Consider the following 15204-nt stretch of genomic DNA (forward strand, 5'->3'; position numbering starts at 1 on the left):
GTAGACTTCTACCAACGGTACAAATTACCACAATGGTGGATGGCAGATTTCATGAGTGTATAAACCATGTACAACAATGCACAGAGCTCTGCATTACCATGCAAGTCCTGGAGTTCTCCCCAATGAAGGAATCTCGGAGGATTTGGGTCAGTTTACTCTCCCGGAATGGGGTGTGAGCCTTGTTCTGTCCCAACGCACGGATACATTCCTGGAACACAATATGATAGCATTTCGAAAAGTTTCCAAAAGTCATTGATCTTGATAAAAATCGGCTAAGATTATACACAAATTAAACATATGAGAGCCCGCCTGTTATAAAAGTAAAAAAGTAACATACTCACATGACGTCCCAAGCCATAGCACCCTTCAGGTTCAATAATAGGCTGTGAGGAAAAGGAGTTTCTTTGAGCTCCTCTAATTAGTGGAGCGGTTGCTGATTGCTTTGGTCTGACAAGTGTCTCAAAGGCTGCAGTTTTGATCATTTCCCCTGCTTTCTGGAAAGCTTCAGACCATAGGAGTGGAGCAGGTCAATGAGCAGCCTGAATATTTATGGGGTTCTCAGCCAATCCCTGGGGAGGAGTGCCCAGTAAGTGGTTGCAGCAGTTCATGTTCTTGTCCAGTAGAAGCACCTAGCCTGGGTGAGCTGCTGCCCTCTCAGGCATCCCTGCAATTCTAGCAAGAGCTCAGCAAGGTCCCAGCTAAGCCAAGGATAGGGTTCCTACTTTCTGAGAGACCCCGAGCTAAAAGGCGGATTCCACCTCGATCCAGTCTGGAGAGCCCACCAAGTATCTGTCTGCCTGATCCTGAAGGAGGTATCCAAGTACCCAAGGACTTGTGGGTAAAGACCCGAGGCCAGGATCTGGGTAATTAATGCTGCTAACCCCTGATGCACAAAGACTGGGGCTTGCCTGTCCTGGAATATTCCTTATGGTGCCCCAGCATCCATTCCCAGAGCCATTGCTCGGGGATTTTTCTAAGCAGCTGCAAGTAGAAAGGGCGTCCTCTATTACATGTCAATATTGAGTATCCCACAGCTCCCCGCTTATCCAAGTTATACAGCAACAAACAAAAAAAAGCAACCCCTTGACCAGTGTTCTCCAAACTTTCTAAGCAAGGAGCCAACTTACAGTTGTTCAAACTTTTGGGGGTAGGACTGTGGCTGGTGGGAATAGAAAGCGTCTTGGCGTCGGTTGAAGTAAAACGATGCCAATATTAGTGGGAGGAATAGTGCTCCATTGTTTGCATTGGTGGCAAGAACTATGCCCCCAATGTTGGTGTCTAAAGAAATAGTACCCCAAGGGCAAGTAAAGGGCAGCAACTGGCGCCAGAGCTGCCATTTGGAGACCACTGCCCTAGACCATTTATTGAGCCAGAAGTATGGATGTTGCTGTGTGCCTGGCTGCCATTACACTGGTGGAAAGAACTTGGGACAAGATAGCAGGACCAGCCATACGGTCTGCGTTCCATGTACGATGAAGGGGACACCTTTTACATCATGCAGACTAATCAAACCAATATCACTCGTCCGACAGCTATCGCTGGACAGAGGGGGTTCAGGAAGTATTAGGGGGTGCTGAGGGGAGGGGGGCCCCCCCCCCCCCTTCTACACACAGGCTTTTGATCTGCCTTTACAACTCCTTTAAAGACACGACAGGTTCACTTTAAGCCACTAATATGGTGGAATGGGCCCCTTGTAGGATCTGGATTTGCACCCATTAAGTCATCTTCCATGTTTTTTTGGAGCCCCCTACATCCTCCTAGCCCCAGGCTGCACATACAGCTTCAAACTCGTAGACAAGTCAACAGCAAGCCTACCTCATGCAGCTGCCAAAAAAAACCCACAAAAGTCCTATTACCCAGGAGAGGTTCTGCCATGTGATTTTGGGGGGGGGGGAATAAAAAAAAGCACCTATGTTTCAGCAGTTTGGGTTACCCTATAGACAGGGCTGCTGTTAGAAATCACAGGGCCCTGTACAGCCTACATGGTCATTCATAAACTGAAACATAGTAAACAGTTAAGCATGCTTCAGTTTTGAACGGACACAGGAGCAATCCGCACCAAATCGCTCACTGGGCCCAATAAATGACATTTACCGGCCCCTTTCCCTGTGTACCCATAGCAGCCGGTGGGAGAGGGAAGCTGGCAGCGCTGCGGGGGAGCCGGGCACACAGGGGACAATTCAATATGGAGAGCACGCAAAGGGGTCAATAGAAAAATAATAAAAATACATAATTAAATATGAAGCGGGACAGGAAAACCATTACAAAATTATGCCCTGCTTTTCCCCCCAGCAGCTGAAAGCTGGTGGGATGAAGAGGGGGAGAAATCGGCTTTCAGATGCTGGGAAGACACCATGCATCGTCCTGTAAATGGTTCTCTCCCAGCTGTCCGGGCCACCTTACAGCAGGCTCAGTGATACCGCTCGCTGACAGCGGCCCTGCCTACAGACCAGGATCAGTTAACCTTTTATGCAGATTCCAAAGCAATTCACCGATGTGAAGTGAACCATGCCAGCCCCTCCCCCACATCATTACCTTTAAGGCAAGTAAACTGCGGTTGATCTCGGCCCCCTCCATACGGGTGATGCGGTCTGCACTGGCAGTGTCGGCACCTCGCTCGTTCCCAGCCAAGTCTACTAAGGAAAACTTGCCATGAACCTTCCCTCGCCGTCTCAGAATGATCTGCAAGCAAGCGTGAGAACGCGAGGAGCTGCTGTTGGCAAACGTCTGACCGGAAGTCCTGAAGGGGAACAAATCCAATTTATAAAAAATGATCACTGTAGGCAGAGTCCTTGCCCAACAACGAGACAAACGTGGCAGTGTATGGTCAATAAATGAAAAGGCTTCAGAAGTGTGTTCACATGGGATACCTGTAAATCTGTGTGGGCAAGCTTGGGCAACTCATGTCAACTGGGATGCAGCGGCTGCATGGACAACTGCTGCTTCTAATTTGACAGCTATGCAGGTGCAGAGCCCAGAACGTGTTATTAGGCCATGCACCCACACTGATGTCAAATCAGGAGTAGCGATTGTGTCCCAAACATGAATAGGACATCCTATACGGGGAATGCACAGAACACCTGAGTATCACTGAGTGTGCAAACACGGCATAGGCTGGAGTACGACAGAACGAGGCCTAAGAGGTCACTACTCAAGGGAAGGGAAAACGGCACTCACCTACAGGCACTGCCAACCTCAATCATCTTAAAGACATCCTCCGCACACGTGACTTCTCTCTCCATCAATCCCACCACCTGCACTTCCTGCTTGGCGTCCTCCAGCACACGGAGCTTCGCCTTCTTGTTTAGGAGATCAAATACCTGAATACAGAGACAGGAGTTCAATTATTGAAAACCGATAAGAAAAACCATCACACAAATCACAGTACAGAAAAAGTTTCTGCCTGTAATTGATGTAAACCTGGGAGGGTCAGCAATTTATCTTCCCAAGGGGGCTGCATGAGCAACTGGGGCTGGAGGCAGAAACTTGAAAGGCCAAGTTCACCTTTTCCTCAACTCCCCTATGTACCATTAAATGTACCTCTGTTGCAGAAAAATAAAAAAGTTTTGATTTTTAGAACATGGCCTTACCTTAGCCCCGGCTGTGTTCATAAAAATTGTCACGACTTCCTGGTATGTACATGTGTGACGTGAGCCAATAGGACACAGGAAGCAGATCACCAGCTGACCTCATTAACACGCACACACCCCCTGCACCCATCAGCTAGGTTTGCATGGCATTGAATTTCCCTGCCTTGTCAATATAAGCTGCTGTGTTTGCACGGCATCCCCAGAATTCTTCCAGGACATGCCTGGACATCTGATATAATGTAAGGGCCTGATTGGATACAGAATGAAAGGATAGATGGGTGGGTTCTCCTGTTCCTCTAGATTTTATCAAAACTATGGAAATTTGTACAATCAGATTTTTCTGCACATTAATGGAATATTGGTACATAGGGGAGCTGGATTTTAGAAGAAAAAAAACCCCCACACACCACTTCGTCTTTAAATCTACTGAAATTATTCATTATGGACCTGGGATGGTCAGTAAGTACATAAACCTATAGAAACACATAACGCAATAAGGATACATTTTTCAGCTGTGGTTTTACGGCTTCCCCAAACGAAGATAACGCTCACATGTGCTGCAGCCACAATTCATTGCTTTGTGGTTGCAACATTTTTAAACTTGGGCTGCAGAGTTTAACCGCTTAAGGGCCAGCCGCTGCGGTTGTACTGCGGTAATGTGGCTGGTTCCTGCAAATCGCCGTCACTGTACGTCAGCTCATACACGGCGATTTGTGGGCGCGCGTGTCCATTGGCCAGTGGGGGGAGCCAATCAGCGGGTGGGGCGTACTCGATGTCCGCCGGCCACCTGCAATCGTTCCCTCATTGTAAACAAGGCAAATCTCCGTTCTGACAAGGGAGATCACACAGATCCTGTCTTTCTGCTATGCAGGAAGACTAATCAGTTTCCCCAGTCCCCCATACAGCTAGTAAACACACACAGGGAACACATTTAACCCCTTGATCGCCCCCTAGTGTTAACCCCTTCCCTGCCAGTGTCATTAGTACAATGTCAGTGTATATTTTTAGTGCCGATTACTGTAAGAATGTCACTGGTTCCAAAAAAAAAAAAAAAAAAAAAAAAAAAAGTGTCCGATCTGTCCGCCTCAATCCTGCTAAAAATTATTGATCACCACCATTAGGAGTAAAAATAAGGCCATAAATCTATCCTGTATTTTGTAGATGCTATAACTTTTGCGTAAACCAATATACCCTTATTCCGATTTTATTTACCAGAAATGTGTAGAATACATTTGGCCTAAACTGATGAAATTTTATATTTTTTGGGGATATTCTAGCAAAAAAATATTGTTTTTCCCCCTTCAAAATGGTCACTCATTTATAGCGCAAAAAATAAAACTGCAGAGGTGATCAAATAGCACCAAAAAGAAAGCTATATTTGTTGGGGGCGGGGTTGTTTGAGTAAGTTGTCGCACGACCACGCAATTGTCAGTTAAAGCGACGCAGTGCCGTATCGCAAAAAATGGCCTGGTCATTAGGGGGAAAAAATCTTCCGGTCCTTAAGTGGTTAGCAAGCGGCACAACTTGTCACTTACCCATTGAATGCACTGGGGGCCACAACTGCATAAAATGCACGCGATTGCTGTGCAGCATTATAGAGGTAAACCAGTTGGAAAGGAGGAGATAGAACACCTCCTCACCGCCTGTCTAATGCCCCCTTAAAAGCACGAACTGGAACTAGGGAGCCCGAGATGGGCACAGCGGGGATAGCTGCACATCCTGACCTGGAGTGAAGAACAGGTGGAGAGGGTTTGCAGTGCACCAACAAAGGTAGAAATTGGCCAGGCAGCAGAGTGACAGGAGAGCGTCGGGACATCTTCTAGGCCGGGGGTAGGAATCCTTGGCCCTCCAGCTGTGGAGGAGTCATGCCTGGGATTGGCATTTCTCATGGGACTTGTATTTTCAAAATAGCCGGAGGGCCGAGGCTGCCTACCCCTGTCCTAGGCAATGCCACCAGACCAGAGCCTCCCTGTTGTACCGATCAGCTCCTCAGGCTCTCCTTCCAGTTCCTGCAGCTCTCGATATAGAAGATCAGTCAGCTTCCTCAGTGGGGATCAGAGAGGCATTCTGACAGTGGGGACGAGGGCCAAAAATGGCCAGATTTGGCCCCGAGGCCAAAATTTGCCCAGGTCTGACGTACAACGGTTCCCAATGCATTGAACGACTCACCTTCCCGTTATAGATCTCAAAGAACGTCACAAACACTTCCAGATCCATATCCTGGTAGCGGGGTTGGGAGAGGAGAAGGAAGACGTCACGCGCTGCCAAGAAACAATAACCTTAGCACACATCTAATAGAAAGTCAGAATTTATATTTGGCATAGTGGTTGGCGCTTCTACTTTTCAACTTATGGATCCCGCTGCTCTATGAGACCAGAAGAGAGAAGCTGCTGAGGCCAGGCACAGCACTGGATCAATAGAGGACTCAGTGAGGGTTTTTTCGTGGGGGGGGGGGGGGGGGGGGTGGGATAATTTAATGATTGTCTTTAGAACCGCATGTCAAATCTAATTGACAGTTTGATGCTACACAACATTAGAAAACCCCTTATTCATTTTATAGCCCCGAGGAAGGAGCTGCATTCTGTCCTCTAAGGCCCCGTCCACACAGGGTGGGACTCACCGCCCCATAAAGATCAGCGGACTGTCCGCTCTGGATAGTGGAGCAGAGACACGGATCTGTCATCCGCCTGCCCAGCGGACAGTCTGCTGATCTCTATGGGGCGGTTGGATGAGGAATGAATCCCCATAAGTCTGTTTTTGGAGAGCAATGGAGGTTCTGATTGGGTCCACCTGAAAGACAGACCCCAATCATGAGGTTTGTGTGAAAGGGGCCCAAGATGCATCAGCGTGTTTTCTCCATGTCTTTAATAGAAGGAACTTGAATTCATTGCCTCCATTTCTCTGGCACACCCGTACTCAGCAGCCAAACAGAAAACTGAAGGACCGCCAACGTAAACCCTTCAACCTGCAAACAGCGACATGCAATTCATTGACATTAGGAGAAAACGCCACCTTTTGCACCACGTTACATCTGTATTTAGGGTGTAACCTCCCCCCTCTGTCACTTTGGAAATAGGCACATTTGTGGCTGCCACACAGCCATGACATTCGCAGAAATATATTGGAGACCCACACCACAAAATTTCCTTTGTATACATACCTGGAGTAGGGCAAGTAGGTGGGTGCTGCAGCAATTACCATCCAATTGTTTTATTCAACGTGATCACATGACAGAAGGGTGCAACATTTCGAGGCCATGCAGTGCCCCTTCGTCAAGTATGCCTGCAGTCTTCTGCTGCCTGACAAAGGGGGTACCAAGTGGCCCTGAAATGTTGCACTCTTCCACGGTGATGAAATAACTTTGCACAAAATGTTCGGAAGGCATTAGATCTGTGGTGTGCTGGAAATATGTACATGAACTACAAGTCCCATCTTTCACCCCAGCAGATGGACTTCAAATGAGCACAAGTGCAGTAATCACTACATTCAGAGTCCATTGACGCTTCTTTCAGCTCTCCAAGGCCCCTTTCACACTCGTGCGACCTGAAAGTTGTGCGATTTCTCGCAGCGATTTGGAGGAGACAAAGCAATGCCTGCGTAATCTTGAGGTCTATAGACCTCAAGTCGCATCAAAGTCAGACCAAAGTAGTGCAGGGACTATTTTGAAGTTGCACAGATATGAATGGTACTCATTGGAAATTGGGTAAGACTTGTCATGCAAATTTACCAATACCAAGTCGCAGGACAATCCGCACAAGTGTGAAAGGGGCCTAATTGAAAGCATGTACTTGGGTAGAAACAGAGCAAGTCTGCAGGAGCCCGACAGCCACTGATCACAGGTGCAATACTTTGTAGGAAGTTATTGGGGGGGTTTACTGCAAATAATTACATTATGAAGGGGGCTTAGCATTAAGAGTCCCCAAACACCATTCATCCATATCCAACACCAAAATTGCCAATGTTTTCACAGACATTGGTAGCCCATAAGCACTTTTCTGATATTGTGGCCAAATTACTAAAATATTGCCCTATTAAGAAATTCAAAGAAGCCGTGCAAAATAAATAAATACTTACATGCAAAAGCGTAGATTCCTTTTGTGACATTCTGACTTTTCCCCAGGAAGTCGCCACCCATCGTCTGCAATGCAAATCAGTGAACATTCGGTATGTACTATGGGTTTTATAGAAAACTTTTGCTGTTCATTCAATCAGCAGGTTCTCTCCCCACCCCCCTACATCCCACACACCTGACAGGTCAAAAGCAATTTATGTTTGTGCTTCCGATCGCATTTCTGTAGCTTTTTTTTCTTATTTATTCAGTTAATAAAAAAAAAAAAAAAAAAAAAAAAGTTGCCAAATTGGATCTCTTGAGAAGTTTAAATTTTCATTAAAAACCTGCATAGAATAGTGCAAGTGCTTAGTGTATAACAATTTACTTACGTGGGTTTTACCACTTCCTGTTTGACCGTATGCAAAACACGTGGCCTTCGCTCCTTCGAATATGGCCTGGACCAGAGGCCGGGCTGTAAACCTGGTGACCAGAGGAAAAGGTGACAACTTATCCTTTCAACAGATACAACAAAATCAGTCATATGTGGTGTGGGTTAGTGAAAAAGAAGAAAGAAAATCCCAAAAAAAAAAAAAAAAAAAAAAAAAAAAAAAACAAGGCGGGGAAGAATTCCTACCAAGGAGGTCACATCTGGAACACCACGGTTGTATTAAAAATATATATTGTAGAAAAAGCACCATAAACAAGAATATACAGAGAAACAAAAGTGATCGAGGAAAAAAAAAAAAATTTATACATACATACATACATACATATACACAATATTTATAATATCACACATACTAATTGTACAGAACAATCTAAAATATATTATAGTTCAGCGTTTCCTGGGTTGGGGGGGGAACGACTAGCAATCTAAACATTTTTAACCCACTGTATTTTATTCAATATGGTTTAAGGTCACCTTCATTTTTTTGATTGGTTTGTCTCCCCCCCCCCCCCCCCCCAATTTTTTTTTTTTAAATCCATTTTGGATTCGGATCCTATACTTTTGGGTGTTCTTGTAAAATATTTTGCATAGAGAGAATAGTAATTTGTACAGGAATATCCCTCTTATGGGTCACAAGTCATTATTAAAGATCTGAGGCTGGACGAGATACCTGTACACCATGTCGTTGGCGCTCGTCTCATCGAAGGTATAGTCAAAGCGGAAGGCCTGGTTCTCTAGATACTTTGTGAGGTCCACTTTGAGTTTGGGCTCATGTACCAGAACCAGACTTTTACTAGGCACAGATATGATATCAAACTCCTTCTTGGCTAGCTCTAGAGGAAAAAAAAGACAAAAAATAAAAAAAAATAAATAAAAATTAAAAAAAATAAATCTTGAAGAGTAAGACTGCCATTCCTAGAGGGGGAATTTAGCTTACCTTGCTTGTTGAGAGGCCTTTTCCTCACACACACGCAGATACGATGTTCCTCAGCCTGCAGAGAAGAGACGTCATCAGGAAACACTCCAAACACACCAGATCACAGAGCCATCATTGCTTCCTATCCTGACAAGGCTCGTATCATAATCTCATATACAGCTTGTGGTAGAGAAGTCAAAGTCACAGGTCCTGGATTTAATATTGTGGATGAACAGAGCGGGATGTGCTCCTGGAGGGGCCACCACCCAGTGGGGGGAGCGGACAAGAGGGGACACAAGAGGCTTCTGAGCACCACTATTCTTTATATACAGTCCTAGAAGTCAAGTGTCATAAGAATGGCTCGGTTGAATGGTCAGGTCATTTTCTTTCAACAATCACCCAAGGTCCCCACTGGCTGGTGAGTACCTGTGGGCTGAGGAGCAGCATATACATATACTTATTTTATTTATGATAAGACTGGCCCTCAACCCAGCTCCACCATACCTACCAAGAGAACTCCTCTACAAAATGTACCCTCTCCACTCTAGATCAGCCAGAGTTCTGTAGAAGCAAAGGGTTCCCCCAGAGGTTTCTAGGGGTTCCATCTGAAAAGGTGTCTGCACCAATCCAAGTCTACTTGGTAGAGCCAGCAACAGGACACCAATCTGTGGCAGCTGGTGCTTAAAATTTTTTTTGGGGGGGAGGGCGCAAACAAACTGAAAAACACTTTAACAAATCATCAATTGCAGCCACTTGTGCCCTGTATATGCAGCAGTTGTGCCCACCGACCACCCCACTCGCGGCTCTCATTGACCACTTCCCAGTCATCGCAAATGACATCCGCAGGAGGGATCTCCCATCCTGGGCGGGGCGTCATGACGTTAGAGCTGCACGATTCTGGATAAAATGGGAATCACGATTTTTTTCCTTAGAAGCTGGATCACGATTCTCCCAGCGTAACAATCTTTCACATTAAAACAAAAAACAAAAAAAAAAAACAAAAAAAAAAAAAAGCAAAAATGTTGCTAACTTTACTGTTTCTTTTTTTATTCATTGAAGTGTACTTTTTCCCAAAAAATTGCATTTGAAAGACCGCTGTGCAAATACAGTGTGCCATAAAACATTGCAGCAATTGTGCTATATATAATTCCAAGTAATTTTCTAGCAAAAAAATATTTTAACTTCAGAAGGAAGTGTCAGAAAAAGATTTAGACTTCAAGTGGTTGAACTTCCTGCATTTACACGTTGTTAAAAACTTGGCAGACTGCCTGGATTATTTACACAGAAGTTCTATCCCTTTGATCCAAGGAAGCTTATGCCTCGTTTCCACCGAGCGGATCGGTTTGGAAGGCCTAGAATGGTCCGGCCTATTCAGGTTGAGCGTTTCCACTGCAAGTTGGACCGACAGGGGCCATACGTGGGTTTAGAAAAAAAATGCCTAGCCTGGCGTCACACGTCCACCAATCAGTGGAATGTATCGTAGCTCCGCCCTAACTGAACCGTTCCATTTTCTATGGCCCAACATCTGAAGCAGGACCCTGAATGGAACGGTTCGGTTGTATGGGCCGTTTTCATAATGGAAACACCCAAAATAGCGTAGCGAAACGAAATGCTCAGTGGAAACGAGGCAATAGTTACAATGTTTCAAGACTTGGCAGAATGCCCCGATGCTTTTTGACAGCTGAGTGAGCAGATAAAGCCTCTCCACTTGTTTATATGAAAGAATCGGCAAAATCTGCAGGAGAGATCGTCAGGGGAGGTAAATCGAGATCACGATTTTTAACAATTGTGCAGCTCTATATGACCTCAGCTTCCCGGCCGTCAAGGGGCGCGCGCGCACCCGCCGCCTCACTATGCACATGCCCGGCAGCCGCGATTGCCCAATAACAGAGCAGGACCATGGATCTGTGTGTAAACACACAGATCCATGTCAGGTGAGGGGAGACCAATGGCGTGTTCCCAGTATAGAGGAACATCGGTCTCCATCCCTTCCGCTACACTTAGAATCACTCCCTAGGTAACACATTTAAACCCTTGATCACCCCCTAGTGTTAACCCCTTCCCCGCCAGTGACTTTTTTTTTATAGCACTGATCGCTGTATAAATTTAAAATGATCCCAAAATAGTGTTAAGTGTGACAAAAAAAAAAAAAAATTATAATCTATCCATTTTGTAGGCACTATAACTTTTGCATAAGCCAGTATGTTTATTGCGATTTTTTTTTTTTTTTTTTTTTTTTAAACAAAAAGGATATTATAGGAAAAAGAAAAAAAAAAAAAAAATAAAAACCGCAGGGCGTGGTCAAATACCACCAAAAGAAAGCTCTATTTGTGGGTAAAAAGAAAAAAAATTTAAATTAAAATTTGGGTAGTACAGTGTTGCATGACAGAGCAATTGTCATTCAAAGTACTACAGCGCTGAAAACTGAAAATTGGCCTGGGCAATGAAAGTCCTGTATTGAAGTGGTTAATCTACACTTAACACCCCATAATGACAAAGTGAAAACAGAATTGTAGAAATGTCTAAATTTATCAACCACTTCAATACTGGGCACTCCCCCCCCCCCCCCCTCCCCCCCCCCCACCTTCCTGCACAGGGAAAATGTTCATCTTTCAGTGCAGTCACACTTTGAATGACAATTGCGCGGTCATGCTACACTGTATCAATATGACATTTTGGCATCTTACCACGTCGGCCATGCTGATCCGGTGGCAGTCCAGGGTGGATCGGAATTCCTTGATCATCTTCCCAAACTCCCAGTTGGGTGCGCTCGTGTCACAATCCTGTATACAGACATAACATTAACCAATCACATTAATCAAATATCAGAAGCATGTAGGAGCATCATCTCCCAAGTCATGTCAACCAAAGCCGATAGGTCAGAGTTGGGTGGATGCTGGAGAGTTGAAGTTCAACTTTAGCAAAATATTGTAACAAAATATCGCTTTTGGGTGAAGGTTTTTTTTTTTTTAAAGTAAAGAAATCGACCCCCCCCTGGTGAAGTCCAAACAAACCTGCGTTCGCTTGGTCCTCATCTCGGAGTTCTGCGCTCTTTGTTCTTGCCTTTTATTCTTCATTTTCTCCATCTCTTTCACTATGTTGGACTTTCTTCTGGCTGAGTAAATAAAAATGTCATGTGATCATTACCCAATTCAGTACCAGCAAGTGACAGCGTGATCTGCGTTCGGTTTGGGAAATTTTAAAGGGTTCGTTAACCCATTTGTGTAAGACTTTGCCGGCCCCTCTATTAGAGCCTGGTATAGCACACCAAGTAGTTTTAAAAAAACAAGCAGTCTAAATACTGAATTTGAGCCGTCTTCAGGCCGGTCACATGACTCGCGGCAGCTTTTCAGCTCTGATGGATGTCTTCTGTAGGAGGAACTGTGATCTCCCTCTGACATCAGCTGGGGAGATCACATGGCCACTCGTCTCCGCAGAAGCTCTGTTTTATAGCGCAGTAAAGCGTCCGCGAGTCACGTGACCGGCCTGAAGACAGCCCTAAAGAAGGGAGGCATTTAGACTGCTCGTTTTTACAAAGGACTTGCATGGTGTGGTGTGCCAGCCATTAATAGAGGGGCTGGCAGTGACCATTTGAAGGATTTTACCTGTAATAGTAGCGGCGGAGCGGGGGGGGGGGGCGGGGGGGGGGCAGGGCAGCGTATGGAGGGACACACTCTGACCACAGTGATCAGGGCTGAGCAGCCCCTGGTTATCGTGGTCTGTACAGAGAGTGGCAGATTCAGGGAGGTTTTATTACAGATTAGAGGGGGGCAGATTGCACAGCACAAGCGCTATGCAGTGTAATCTGCTTTAAAAAGGGACCAGGATCTGTATTTTTTTTGGGTTAACAAACACTAAGTACTTTCATGTTAGGGTAACAAACTTGATACCTATGACTCTGGATAGAATAGGACGTACTACCCAAATATAGTGAGATGGCCCGGAACCTATCTGGATGGGGGAGGGGAAGCTTTTTTTTTTTTTCCCCCCGTTAGATTGTGCCCTTTTAGGGTTTCTGGCCACAGAGTAAGAGGTGGTAAAGGGGAATGGTCTTTGTCTTGTATGTATAAAAAGATTACAATGCAGATTTTGATTTGAAATATGAACATTTTGGGAAGTGGTATGCTCCCATAGACCTCTCTGTATTCCTGTAAAGAAATAAAGAATTGGGGGGGGGAACCCCCCCACCCCCCACACACATTTTAAATGCCATCCCAACACACGGAGGAAATGCATACATGTATAGGGAATCCTGCCGACTTCTGAATAAGCCAAGCCAAGCCCAGCCCCCCCCCCCCCCCAAGAGAGATACAAGGAGCTCGATGGGAGTCTTTCCTTCAAATCTCACATAGGATTATAAAACCTTATTTTCTCACCGACAGCCAATCAGCCCTTCCTGACAGCTCACCTGCGTTGCTCTTTGCAGTAGAGGACGCCGACTCCTCCACCATTTCATTCACTCGTGGCAATAACCGGCTCTCTCCGATACTGCTGTATTTTGTGGATCTCGTTCGAATGGCTGAGGAAGAATAAAAGAATAAAAACATTTATCACTACCGAGGAGTCTGCCTGGAGGGTGCCCCCAGATCAGAACGAGCCCCCCCCAGGCCAGAGCCTGAAGGACTCAGGTTCACAAGCAACATGTGACCAGAGCTAATCTATATACAAAAGTGCAGGAAAAAAAAAAGTCTCACATTTCAAAAGTTATTCATGTGCTCCATATAACACTAAAAACTGCATCCAGTGTATATTGCTCATGTGAGTGTCCACAATAAATTATAAGAGAGAAAAAAAAAAAAAAAAAAAAAAAAAAAAACGCAAAGATTGATATAACTATTGTAGACATTGAATGAACTGACTGTATGTACACCCCTACATGTACACTGTTCAGTGGATGCGATTTGGTGTTATATGGGAGCACATGAATAAGGATTGACAACCCCCCCCCCCCCCCAAAAAAAAAAAAAAACCCAAACAGACACAAAAATTATATTATATTTATATACATAAACCAATAAACCATATAGTGTAAATATAAAATATGCTGAGTATGTGTGAGGAAAATATATATATATATATATATATATATATATATATATATATATATATATATATATATATATAATATATATATATATATATATATATATATATATATATATATATATATATATATATATATATATATATATATATATAAATTTTTTCCTGTGCAGCAATCCTGACTATCTCTATAGATCTATATATTTCTATTACATACACACCTTGGACGAGTTCCTGTCTCAAACTGTGCAGCCATTCCTTGTATATGCATGAAGATTGAAGTAAAAGGCTTTTGAAACCGATTGCTTTTGATTTTTTTTTTTTTTGTTATATATCTGGTGGAAGCAGGAGTACCACATCAGCTGTGAATCTCTTTAGAAAAGAGGATACGGCAGAGGTGTCCCACCTTGTCTATATAAAAAATGGCCCGTCCTGATGACATCACGCTGACAAAACGCGTTGGAACTTAGTGCCATTTCCTGTTTGGTCCGGCAGAACGCATGGGATACCCGGACTTCCTGTTTTTTTACTGTCTAATGACTGTTTAAACAATGCAAGTGCATAGATGTACGTTTTTACATGGATTAAGAGTTAAAACTGTATTGCACTACAAATGTCATTTCTTTTTGCATATACTGCATTGCACGGAGGTGAAGGGGGGGGGGGGTTGGTCGAGGATAAAGGAAACCAGGATATACACCAGCAAAGATCTGTGTTCTAAATAAATACAGTTTGGCAGTGAAGGAGCGATACCCCATTGAGGGGAGAAGCTCTCTGGTGAGTGTATTAACATAGGGGAGCACCGAGCGGAGCACCTGCACTTTCAATATGTTTACAAGTACGGATAAGAGGCCCCAGTCACTTTGATTTTGAATGTTGGTTTACAGCATTTCAACATATGAAAGGACGGATTATTATTATCTGGACTTGTTTATTCATACACCAAGCTGAATCACTAGTTACCATCAATTTCAGTATATTTATGATGTTCATGTCATTTTTCGAAGAATTTACTTGGAGGTGTGTAGATACTAATATATTATATAACTTATTTATATTTATTTTTTCTTTGCAGCATGTTATATTTACACTATATGGTTTATTTTTGGTATAGGATGTTGGCCACAGTATATCAATAGCACTTTTCAATCTATAG

General features: G+C 44.2%; 1 protein-coding gene across 1 annotated transcript in view; it reads right to left on the reverse strand.

The window, feature by feature from the left end:
- Window positions 1–97: 97 nt before the first annotated feature.
- Window positions 98–15204, reverse strand: part of KIF2C (kinesin family member 2C) — a gene marked incomplete at its 3' end in the record, with an annotated part of 29657 nt that continues 14550 nt past the window's right edge. Inside the window, 11 exon segments of the mRNA XM_073593967.1 lie at window positions 98–208; window positions 2536–2740; window positions 3178–3320; window positions 5760–5851; window positions 7665–7728; window positions 8031–8121; window positions 8760–8922; window positions 9027–9081; window positions 11693–11788; window positions 12020–12120; window positions 13414–13524. Coding sequence (XP_073450068.1) covers window positions 98–208; window positions 2536–2740; window positions 3178–3320; window positions 5760–5851; window positions 7665–7728; window positions 8031–8121; window positions 8760–8922; window positions 9027–9081; window positions 11693–11788; window positions 12020–12120; window positions 13414–13524 — 1232 coding nt within the window.

Source organism: Aquarana catesbeiana, linkage group LG07, assembly GCF_042186555.1.
Source record: "Aquarana catesbeiana isolate 2022-GZ linkage group LG07, ASM4218655v1, whole genome shotgun sequence".
NCBI classification, from domain to species: domain Eukaryota; kingdom Metazoa; phylum Chordata; class Amphibia; order Anura; family Ranidae; genus Aquarana; species Aquarana catesbeiana.